The 11,875-nt window shown below is 51.1% G+C and overlaps 1 protein-coding gene across 1 annotated transcript; it reads left to right on the top strand.

Moving 5' to 3' along the window:
• Positions 1 to 1,338: 1,338 nt before the first annotated feature.
• On the top strand, positions 1,339 to 11,637 carry Asgr2 (asialoglycoprotein receptor 2). Its single transcript, XM_005349711.3, has 9 exons — positions 1,339 to 1,489; positions 1,741 to 1,952; positions 5,836 to 5,952; positions 6,168 to 6,263; positions 6,803 to 6,871; positions 7,031 to 7,117; positions 7,201 to 7,346; positions 10,872 to 10,978; positions 11,228 to 11,637. The coding sequence occupies exons 2-9, from the start codon at positions 1,829 to 1,831 to the stop codon at positions 11,382 to 11,384; spliced, it is 903 nt and encodes a 300-aa protein (XP_005349768.1). The 5' UTR covers positions 1,339 to 1,489; positions 1,741 to 1,828; the 3' UTR covers positions 11,385 to 11,637.
• Positions 11,638 to 11,875: the final 238 nt, after the last annotated feature.

Here is an 11,875-nt window from a genome sequence, read left to right as displayed (position 1 = left end):
TTGTGCCGGCATCATAGGCATGTGTAGGCATGTGTTCGGCATCATAGGCGTGTGCCCACATCATATGTGTGTGTCGGCATCATAGGCATGTGCCCACATTATACGTGTGTGTCGGCATCATAGGCGTGTGTTGGCATCATAGGCGTGTGCCTACATCATAGGCATGTGTCGGCATCGTAGGCATGTGTTTGGCATCATAGGCGTGTGCCCACATCATATGTGTGTGTCGGCATCATAGGTGTGTGTCGGCATCATAGGCGTGTGTTTGGCATCATAGGCGTGTGCCTACACATATGTGTGTGTCGGCATCATAGGCATGTGCTGCCATGCCTGGGGATTCAAGCTCAAAGCCTCAGGCTTCTGAAGCAAGCACTTCACCCACTGAGTCATCCTCCCAGCCTTTAGAGATAACGCATAACCCTATCAGGGCACGAGGACAGATGTTTGTGTTCCTGGACTCAGCGTGGTGCCAGGGTCCATCTTTTGAGGAACTTCCCTGCTCGAGTGAAGACCCACAGCTGAGCAATGTGCGCAGAGGGGGAATCTTTGGAACACTCAGTCCTAAGTGGAGTGTCGTCATCAAACCTCTGCCCATTAAGAGGTGGATGCTGGGTCTCATTCCTAACCAAGAAGCTATTTGCAATTGGTACTCACTAGCAAAGGGAAAAAGTCCATTTCTTCTAATCGAGTGTCATTAGGTCTACCAACCACACTCCACCAGACCCTGCAGTATTTGACCAACACAAAACGAACTTGGTGGTGTTTTTTCTGTTTTTTTTCCTTCCTTCTTGGTCTTATGTTTGTTTGCTTTGACTTTTATTTTTGGTTTGTCTTGTTTTGAGAGAGGGTGAGGGATGAGGAGGATCTGGGAGGCCCTGGGGAGGGAGAAAAGGAGTGTGTGTGAGTCAGGCCAGAGTTGGGGGCCTGGTGCTGAGCGCATAGGAAGCCGTGGCCGGGTGCCAGAGACACAGGCTCAGATTGGGCAAGAACAGGGAACTGATCTGCAGGTCACTCTGATCCTGGCCAGAGATATTTGAAGACATCAACAGTTCTGGAAAATGAAGAGGCAGGAAGTGAAACAGGGGAGGGCTGGAGAGGAAACAGCAAACTGTATCCTAGCCCTTCCACACCTGGCTCCCCTTCCTACACTGTGCAATGAGGGGCGTGTGTGTGCACGTGTGTGTGTGTTTACAAGGGGACCTCCTTTCTCCAGTTGTGTGAACAGAAACATGTCCTCCACCCCCACTGCTCATGGCCCATGTTTCCAACTGTGTTTCTATTTCTATTTGCTGTCCAAAGTCCTAGGGGGCAGGAGACGACAGATTAGGTGGACTTAGACACTCAGACACAGGGACCCGGCTCCCGCCTAGACCAGCCCCCTTCTCCTCTCTCATCGAGCACCGCCTGTCCAGTTCTCCAGGTTTAACCCCTCGCTCCTTCTGTGTGGGCTGCCTTAGGAAGCCGGAGTCGGCTCGCTATACTTTAACAGGTAACAGGTGGTGGGGAGACGTGGGACTGGGGATGTCTAGGGCTAAATAAACCAGAGTGGTTCAAGGACACTGGGGGAGGAATGGGAACCTGTTTTCTAGTTTGGTCCACGAGAGTATGATAGGAAGACCCCTGGCTGCACCAAGGGACAGACCGCCTCCTGGCAAGAGATGGGACCCTGCAGAATTTCAAGCCCTTTCCCAAGCTAATCTCCAACTCTGAACCATTCCCCTTGACCTTCTCGGGTCCCAGCATCCCTCCACAGGAACTCACCTCTTAGCACAAACCCAAGTTCCAGTCCTAAGAAAACCACAGCTCGGCTCCAGCCCTCGGGCCCACTATGGAGAAGGACTTTCAAGACATCCAGCAGCTGGACTCCGAGGAAAATGACCATCAGCCCAGTGGCGACGAGGAGCAAGGCACCCAAGGGCAGAATCCTAGGACAGAAAATCCATTTTGGAAAGGCAAGTGTCCAGTTTCTGGGGCCTTACCTAGATCCCCGCCTCAGCTGCCAGCTTCTCTGTCTCACATTGACTCAGCGGGCTGGGTGTATGTTTGTCAGAGTCAGAGTAACTATTGTTGTGATAGAAACGCCATGACCGAAAGCAGCTCAGAGAGGAAGGGGTTTATATATAAAACACCATGACCGAAAGCAGCTCGGAGAGGAAGGGGTTTATCTGGCTTATGACTTCACATCACTGTTCATCACTGAAGAGAGTCAGGACAGAAACTCAAGCAGGGCAAGAACCTGGAGGCAGGAGCTGATGCAGAGGCCATGGAGGGATGCTGCTTCCTGGCTTGCTCCTCATGGCTTACTCAGCCTGTTTTCTTATAGAACCCAGGACCATAAGTCAGGGGTAGCCCCACCTACCATGGGCTGGGCCCTCCTGCTTCAATTAAGAAAATGCCCTACAGGCTTGCCTACAGGGCTGTCTTCTGAAGTCGGTTTTTCTCAGCGGAGGCTCCCTCCTCTCTGCTGACTCCAGATCGTGTCTTTGATGTAAAAGTAGCCAGCGCAGCAGCAGCAGCAGCAGCAGCAGCAGCAGCAGCAGCAGCAGCAGCAGCAGCAGCAGCAGCAGCAGCAGCAGCGTCCCTGTACCTGTGAGCTGCTGACCCCTCTGAGTGCAGGTCCCAGGGATAGGGTGTGTGCCTAGTAGTGAGAGAAGGCCCGCAGCTGGAGATGAACCCGCCCTCCAGAGTGTGCGTGTGCACACGCATATATACGCCTAGGAGGAACGGGGAACCCAGAACCGGGGGTGTGGGGAGGAAACGGGCACGGGGAGATCCTGGAGATCCCCACTAGTTTCCTGCCTGAATCCTCCGCTCGCGGCCACCCACATGTTTCAGACTCTGCATTTTTCATCTCAGAGGGAACCTGGGATTTTTGTTATTATGAGACAGGTTCTCACTGTGTAGCCCAGGCTGCCGTGGAGCTCACTGTGTAGCCCAGGCTAGCCTTGAACTCTCAGTAGTCACCCTATTTAGCCTCCTGAGTGCGCGGATCCTAGGTGGGCACTACTGTGCCCAGTCAACTCAGACCTTTTAATTGTCTTTCATATGTCTAATGTTTTATATGTGTGACCTAGTCGTAGCGTCGGCATCAGTGTTTTGTCTGTCCTAACATCCGTGTCACTTCTGAGTCCATTTCAAATGATCCTGGCATCTCATTTTGATAGATTCATTTATTGAGAATTCATTTTTGATGCTGGCCTTACACATACAGGCAAGTGTATTATCACTGAGATACCCTTTCCCCATCTGCTTTGTCAAATTATTCATCTCCTTCATTGAACTGTTTTCCTGTTTCGTTATATGTCTGTAACTTATGGTTGGATGCGGAGCATTGTGCCTTCTGTCTTGCTGGTGCTGGATGCTTTTGTATTCCTCTAAATACTCTTCAGCCTTCTGGGATGTGGGTGAGTGCTTACGGCCTCTCTGACCTTTGACCTTAGCTGTCTTGGTTTCAGGCTTTCAAGCTGTATCCGCAATCAGGGAGTCTACCAGACTCTGTCCCAGTTTCTCCTCTCTGCCTAGAGACCCGAAAAGTTTCTCTAGGTAGTGAGTAGTGAGCTGGGCAATGGAAGAACTCATCTCTTTCATTTCTTCATCTTTCAGGGATCAATACCTTTCATAGCCCAGTGTCCAGTGTCTTATACATACATGCATACATGAATATATATGTACGTATGTATGTGTGTGTGTGTGTGTACGTGTTTTAATTGATTTTTTCCTGAAGAAATGTTAAATCTGGCAGCTTCTCTATCTTGAGTAGAGCATTTCAAGCTTGTCCACACAGCGCTTTATATGTCCTAACTCATATAATACCCAGAACCACTAAGTCAGGAGGCCACTCTGCCACTGTCATCTTAGAGATGGAAGAGATGGGGACATGAAGACTGAATGGCCTGTCCATGACGTCAGAGCTAGTTGGCAGCTCAGCTGGTTTATTCTGGGTTCCCTGGGTTGTGACTTGCTAAGTCACAGGTCAGCTGGGAATCAGGACAAGGGTTTCCTGCAGAAACAGTCAGGACTTGGGCTGTAGATTTTCATATGGAGAGGCTGGTCAGAAAGTACTGCTAGAGGGAGCATATCCTAGCCTGTCTTGTGCTGCTAAAGCAGAACGCACAGGACTAAGAAACTTATAATGAACAGGCACGTATTGGCTCATGTTTCTTCAGTCTGTGAACCCGGGACTGAGGGCTGTGTCTGGTAGGGTTTTCTCATGCATCAATCTAAAGTGGGAGGACATAGAGAGGGTGGAAGGGACCGCAAAGGGGGAGCTTTTAATAAGGCTGCTCTCTTGCAATGATGTCAATAATCCACTCAGGAGGGCAGAGTCCTCAAGATCTAACCCCTTCCGCTAGGTCTTCCCTCCCCACACTACTGCCCTGGGGACCACATTGGTGGCACATTCCAATCACAGCAGAGAGGAATACAGGTGTCAGGAGAGGTGAGAGGCAGTGGAGGCTGTGCTTAGGACTTGGGAACTCAGAGGCATATTCTGTCTAGGTTAAGTTGGGGTCCTATGTATGGCTGCAACACCCGACTCAGTATAGCAGTAGGAAATGACCTCAGGAGGACTCCTGGCTCCTGACTGAGATTATCCCCAGGTGTAAATTGCACCGGCTCCATTCCATGCTCTACTCGCTAAGCGCTACAGGAACTAGGCTGAAGATTTAAAAACAGACACAGACAGACAGACAGGGCCACATGGACATCCCTGAGACAAGAATGCCAAGAATGCCCAATTTATTGTGCTCAGGGGCAGCTTCTACAGGGCCCTGGCCACGCCCCAGCTCTTGGGATCCCAGCTGCGGACTCACCAGAACCCACTCCCCTGCCATCAGGGTCTCAGGCTCAGAGCAGCTGCAGGCTACTCAGAGCAGAGGAAAACCGGTTGTTTACAAGAAATTCAGGGTCTGGTGGTCCTCAGTCCCCATCACCCAGGTTGCAGGGGTTGCTTTGGCATGGTGATGTTGAGACCGAGAAGGCCACAGAGTCACAGGCTGATGCCTGTCTGAGGGCAGGAGGGTGGTACAAAGGCAAGGGGAGGGGCTGGTCCTGGAGAGGCAAGCCAGTTCATCCGGGTAAAGATACAGGTGCGTGAGGATGCAAATAACAGCGTGTGGCCAAGCGTGTGGATGTATGCACACGTGTGTGAGAAAACGTGTGTTCGTTAGAGTGAAAAGGGAAGGTGTGAGTGTGGGCAGACGGACAGGGCAGGAGAGGTGACCGTGGGATGATGGAAGCCAGCGATCCTTGGGTTTCTGGGGATGACAAGGACGGTGGGAACTGGGGGGAGATGGGTAAAGTGGATGGACCTGGACAGGGGCTTTCGAGACGCTCTTTCTGGAGGGATGAACTGGACTGGAGAGCCATGGTAGAACTGGGAAGAACTGCCAGCACTCCAGTCTGAAGGGACAGGGGCTATGGGAGGACAGACGTGATCTGTTGGTCTCTTTGACTCATGGGAAGGAAGGAAAACATTTGTAGACATCCCTTTTTAGGGTGTGTAGGAAAGACCAGTCTGCACCATTGTTTTTAATGGGTCTCCGGTCCACAGGTGTAAGATCTCACCTATGTACACAGCTGGTATATCTTACGTCACGTGCATGTGAATGCTTGCACAATTTCATGTGGGTACAAGTGAGCAACTCTCTCTCTTTCTCTCTCTCTCTGAGTGTGTGTGTGTAGGACCAAAATCCATCCAGTTCCCTCAGCCCCCACCTGATTTTCTCTCTCATCCAGGCTGTGTGCTTCATTAGACTTCTGTGCCTCTCTGTGTCTTATTCTCCGTCTCTCTAGTCCTCTGAAATTGTTTTCTGACACACATATTCTCTCTTACAGGGCAGCCTCCTTCCCCTCCCTTTGCACAGCGCCTCGGCTCCAGGCTCCACCTCCATCTGCTTGCTCTGGCCTTCAACGTCCTGCTGCTGGTGGTCATCTGTGTGATTTCATCGCAAAGTGAGGTCATGGCCTGGCCCTGGTGAGGCCAGGATAGGGAAGAGCTCTGGGGAGTGACGGGGCACGGACGGGGGCCAGGGGAGGAAAGGAGATGAGGTGGAGGCAGTGTGGGGCAGATTCTGGGGACAGATGGGAATCAGTGGTGGGGAGATGATGGCTGTAGTGATGGGGAACACAGCCCCACACCCAGCTGGTCCCCAATGTCCCCTGACAAGGCATTCAGCTGCAAGGGGAGCTGCGGACCCTGAAAGAAAGTTTCAACAACTTCTCCTCCAGCACCCTGATGGAGTTCAGTGCTCTGGATTCCCACGGTGAGCTGGGCGGGATGGCTGGGACTTTATCCATTCGGATTGGCTGGGCATGGTGCTGGGTCTGCAGTAGGAGTGTGTTCATAGGCTGTGGGGATGAAAGCCAGGGCAGAGAATCCAGCCAAGGGAACAGACACGGCTTCTGGTGATACGGCCCTGACCTAAGGGACGGCGCAGGAGGTGACGTGGCTATTCCAGGCAGAGATGAAAAGAAGCCATGATGGCCAGGGGTGAAGAAGACCACTGTACATTTATGACAGGAGGTGGTGATTGACCGACAGTGGTGAGGGGTCAGAGATGGAGGGGCCAGGCCCACAGCAAGCTGTGTAGACCGTGTGGGGCTTGGCCTGAAAACATGGGGAACCAGTAAAGGAATTTAAGCAGCATGGGGGCCTCCTTTGGGTGAGGCTGGGAGTCTAGGTGTAGATTAGCAGCTTGTGGGACGAGGTAACAGATCCTCTGGGGTACCCGGGAGTGTGCAGCCAGAGAAGCATTCGGAAGGCAGACTGCTGGGGAACCCGTTCAGCATTCCTCTTCCTCAGGTAGCAGAGATGACACACTGACATCCTGGAAAGCCAGACTGGAGAAGAAGCAGCAGGACCTGAAAGCAGGTCAGAGGTCACCCCAGCCCCCACTCCTGGGTCATGGTGATGTGTAGTGTGGTATGTATCTGTGTGTTTCTCCAGACAACAGCTGGAGCTCTGGGCCTGGTCTCGGCAGGTGTGGAGCCACGTGTCGGCCGCATCTCTGCCCGTGTGTTTGTCCCTTAGATCACGCCACTTTGCTCCTGCACCTGAAGCACTTCCCTCTGGATCTGAAAATCCTGACCTGTCAGCTGGCGTTCCTCCAGAGCAACGGTAGGGTCGGGCGTGGCTCTGATCGTAGTGTGTCTGTCTCTTCCAGCCGGATCTCATTCCCCTCTGCACTCCTGTTCCCTCAGGCACAGAATGCTGCCCCGTGAACTGGGTGGACCACGGGGGCAGCTGCTACTGGTTTTCTCGGGGTGGGCTGACCTGGGATGAGGCGGACAAGTACTGCCAGCTGGAGAATGCCCACCTGGTGGTCATCAATTCCTGGGAAGAGCAGGTGAGCAAACTTGAAGGCAGACTTGATCAAGCAGCCTGGTCAAGGTTCTGTTATTTACTTATTGTTACTAATCGAGTGTGTAGCCATGGCTTGCACTTGGGGGCAGAAGATGACTTTGCAGAGTTGGTCCTCTCCTTCCTTTATGTAGGTTCTGGAGACTGAGCTCAAGTCATCAGGTTTGCATTTATCTGTTGAGCCATCCTCCTGACCCTTGTGTTTCTTATTTGTTTACTTAGCTTGTTTCCTTTTTTCTTCTTTCTCTATCCTTTTAGAATTTCTTACTTTTCTACACTGTGTTCCGATCTAATCTACCTGCTCCTTGACCTTCCCTCCAAATTCTACCAGAACCACCGTATCACCTGTCCCTCCCAACTTCACACATTTTTTTTTTAACCTAATGAGTCCAGTCGGTGCTTCTAGAATGAGCATGGGTAGAGGGCCCTCTGCTGGAGCATGAGCATCCAACCGGGGCTAAAGCCAGAGGTTGTGGAGGGCTGGTGTGAAAGTGTGTGTTTCTGGACATGACAGGGCTGTTTCACACATGCGCATGCAGGGGCTCATGTGCAGGAGCTGTGGAGTAGTTGTGTGCACAAGAAAGAGCTGCACTAGACTAAGCCAACCCAAATCCCAGGATGGATGGGAGCCCCAGCCTGGCTGTGAGGGGCTGTTGGCAGTTGGCTGCTGAGGGAGACAGAGGCAGTTTTTCCCTGGATGCTCTCTTGTTTTTAACCTAAGGAAGAGTACAGAAGAGGGTGGCAGGGCTCTGGGAGGCTCACGATGGAACAGTAACTGTCCTACGAGGTGGGAACGAGGGGCCAGGTGACTGAGTGATGCAGAGACAGTCACAGGACAGAATCTTGGGAGTCAATCAAGAAGGGCTGAGAGTCCCCTCTTGCTGTGTTGGCAGTTGGGTGTGGAAAAGGAACACTGGGAAGACTTTAATTGCTCCCCTGCGGTGGGCCACTGGGTCCTCATTGACCATAAGTGTGTCCCGTGTTTTCCTTCCTCACTGCTGTCCCCAGACAGTGACCTGAAAACCACAGAGGGGAGCCAGTCTGGCAGAGTGGAGGACAGATTTGCACAAGGAGGGCAGTGGTAGCATTCGCTGCAGGACTTACTACGATTTGGACGTGTTCATGAGTTAATTTCTTTGATCCTCACCACCTCTTTGGGTGGGCACCCTTATCATTCCCACTTGGAGTTCAGGACACCAGGGGAGAGAGGTGAGGTGACTGTCTCAGAGCCAGCAAGCCATTGTGGAGTCAGAATTGGGACCCACTTGGCTCATTGCTCAGTGTTTTCAGTCTGCCGCCAGAAGACTGAAGGGTCTGTGGGAGCTTTGTTTTGTTGGGACAATGCTAAGCAATTAAGCCATTTGAATACAGAAGTCAGAATGGAGTTATTGAGTATTTTCTGTTTGTCCGGCTATGTAAGGGATTCTCACAGTAATTTCAAACATATTTTGGGTTACCGATTAGATTGAAGTTGCTAGTATTTAATTTTGACATATGAAAACATATGAAAATTTATTTGTAATTTAGCCTCACTTGTAGCATGAATTCTAATTGGTCTTAATAAAAACCCAGAGTCAGATATAGGGGTTAAGGCTGAGGATCAGAGAAGCAGCAGCCGCCTCTAGAGAGACATTTTACCTCTACCAATGCTCAGACCGAAGGGGCGGTCCTGTCCTCCGACTGCATCTTCACACTGCATCTGTCTTCATCAAACCTCAGACTGCACTGAGCTCCTGTCTCCTCCCGCCTCCGCCCAGCCATATTACTCCGCCTCCACCTCCCTAGTGCTGGGATTAAAGGCGTGGACAGGCAATCTTTATTTGTTAAAACATAAACAAAGTATCACTACGCCCACTAGTTCTTGTCCACAGTTTCACAGTGGACTGTGCTCTCATTGGTCTGAACATCCCACTTACTACTTTCAACCTTGAACTGATCTTTGGCTGACACACAGGGTGTGGTCCTTGTGTTTTCTAAGTCTCTGTCCATCATTTCAGTTCCCATCATTTTTGGGCATCTGGGTTTTAAATTAGTGGTTCTTGGCCTTGGGGAACAAATGTTAACCCCGTGTCTCTTACTTTCAAAGTAAATACATTGTCTTAAAAAATGACCCAATCAACAGTTTTGGAACAAAAGTCTTCTAGGCTCAGCTCTTGGTGCACAGTCCACAGCTGCTCATAGGGTGGACATTTAGCTTCCTCTGTGGGGGCAGGGCATGAATTCCGTGATAATTTCCCTCCTTTCCCTGCTGTGAATTGGTGCAGTTCCTTCTGTGTTCACTTAGGAAAGGGCAGATGAACGGTTTGGTCATCCAGCACTATTTGACTCTGCTCAGCCTTGAGCTTGGGGGTTTTAATCACATACATTTGTCTTAGTTATTCAGTTGCTTCAGTGACGGGAAGCATCAGGTAGCCACAGCGTGAACATTCTATCTCCAGGTCTCTTTGCCCCGTCCCTGTTGATATTTCTGAATCTGTGAAGCAGCCTCACCAGCCCTGGGTGGCTGCTTCTCCATGAACTGGACATACATGTAGCATTCTAGTCTTTATAGGCACTGCTGTCCCCGAGTCTGCTCTTGGATGAGCAACTTTGGTCTCTAGGGAGTGTGAGTGGAACTGGGCTTGTTTTTCTCCAAGCGCAGTCAGAGACTCTTCACACACCATCAGATGGGATTATTCGAGTGTGTGCCGGGCAAAGTGACTCTGTTTATTTTATAGAACCAGGTGACTATACATTCCCTACATACATAAACGGTGGATTTAAATTCCCAGAGCAGCCACATTTGTAAGAGCAAGCCCCATGGAAAGGTTTTAGTCCTAGGAAGCTATGTGTAAGAGCAGGGACCTTAGCACAGAAGCTCGTGACATTCCCCTAATTGGGAAATTGCCTTTACCCAGGCATCTTCCTATTTCCGGTAGAGACTGTCAGGCTCCATGTAGTCAGGTCAAAATGTTATTCTGGGCAGTGAGCCCAAGGTTGGAAGTGCCGATGTCCGCAAACCTCAGGAAATGACATCAAAATTACAGCAAGAGACCTAGGGACCAACAGAGAGAAGAATGAAACCAAGGTGCTTCTTGGGTATTGGGATTTGTGGGACAGCACGGGCAGGGTCGCCAAGACTCTGGTGCAGAAGATGAGAAGCTCGGTGTTGCTATAGCAATGGTTCTAGGAATGGAGTGGGAAGTGGGTTCAGGCTGGAAACAGTGGTTGTCACAGCTAGATGCCGGGTTGACTTTCTGAGTTCCAGTAACTACCTTCTGAGGTGAGAGTTACTTTGGCGCCCACCTTGGAGAGCCACTAAGGCTCAAATGAGATGATCCTCACAAAATGCTTGGTATGAAGTCAGGCCCTGTGAATGCCCATTTAACACTAGCTGTGCTCACAGAGGGAAGAGGGAAGGTGTAGCTGTTGGAAACTGAGGGCATTGGGGCAGGTTAGGCTGGGGGGGGGTCACTTGAATGCTCGCATAGGTGAGGGGTAAAGCAATTTGCTCTCCTAATTGTTTTTCCAGAAGTTTGTTGCAAAGCACATCGGCTCGTTTCACACTTGGATAGGTCTCACTGACAAGGACGGCTCGTGGAGATGGTCAGATGGAACCGATTATAGGAGCAACTACAGGTCAGTCCCTCCCCGGGGTCATCTCCTTGTTTGCGCCAGGGATGACCACCTGGCCTTTCACCTCATGCACTCCCATAGGTCACTCGGGGTCAATTTCCCCAACCTTCTGCCCCCCCATTTCCAAGCCTGCACATTTTCAGCCCTTGAACCCTTCCAAGGCTGGGATGTTTTGGGTGGGAGATAGGGTTTTAGGTGGGTTAGAACCTTCCCAAGGTTAGACCCTGAGTTTTCTTTGACTTACCTTCTTAGGAATTGGGCCTTCTCTGAGCCCAATAACTGGGAGGGCCATGAGCAGGGTGGCACTGAAGACTGTGCCGAGATCTTGACAGACGGTCACTGGAATGACAACCTCTGCCTTCAGCTGAACCGCTGGGTGTGTGAAAAGAGGCGCAATATCACCGGCTAGGAGCCTGCTCTGCCAAGTCTCCCTTGTCTCCTCTGCACCCCCCACTGCATCACCCCAACTTCATCGGTGGTGATACTGAAGCAAGGGAGAGAAACAGAGTCCAGCATGAGGAGGAGTTATGGGAAATGGGAAGAGGGCGGCTTCATTGTCCCCAATCTGGGAAGGGAGAGAGTCCAGCGCTTTTTGCCGTCACTGCGGTTCTCAATGTCAGCTTCGGAACAGAGGAGCAACAACAGCAAGATGATGCTTGAGAGTCACGTGGTCTGGTTATTTGGGATGGGGGCGAAAGAGGGGAGTTGGGAGGGTCTGGAGGAAGAAAGGTGTGAGTCTCCAACGACCATTCTGTGATCCACTGATGTTCAGAGCGAGGAAGGAAAGAGGCATGAAGCAGGAACCTCGGTGGCTAGCGTCGAGATGGTTGGAGCTGTTGCCAGAACCTCAGAGATTCCTTGAAGAAGAGAGTTCTCTAAATTCAAGGTCTCCCCTAACTG

This window comes from Microtus ochrogaster, chromosome 7 (assembly GCF_000317375.1).
Source record: "Microtus ochrogaster isolate Prairie Vole_2 chromosome 7, MicOch1.0, whole genome shotgun sequence".
NCBI classification, from domain to species: Eukaryota; Metazoa; Chordata; class Mammalia; order Rodentia; family Cricetidae; genus Microtus; species Microtus ochrogaster.
Note: the sequence above shows the minus strand (reverse complement) of the source record. Positions and strands in the feature narration are given on the sequence as shown.

Bases quoted from the DNA above. Each gene is read 5' to 3' on its own strand.
- Asgr2 (XM_005349711.3), top strand. From the start codon at position 1,829: ATGGAGAAGGACTTTCAAGACATCCAGCAGCTGGACTCCGAGGAAAAT. The intron at 1,953-5,835 runs GCAAGTGTCCAG...TCTCTCTTACAG, and splicing joins AGAAAATCCATTTTGGAAAG to GGCAGCCTCCTTCCCCTCCC. The intron at 7,118-7,200 runs GTAGGGTCGGGC...CTGTTCCCTCAG, and splicing joins GGCGTTCCTCCAGAGCAACG to GCACAGAATGCTGCCCCGTG.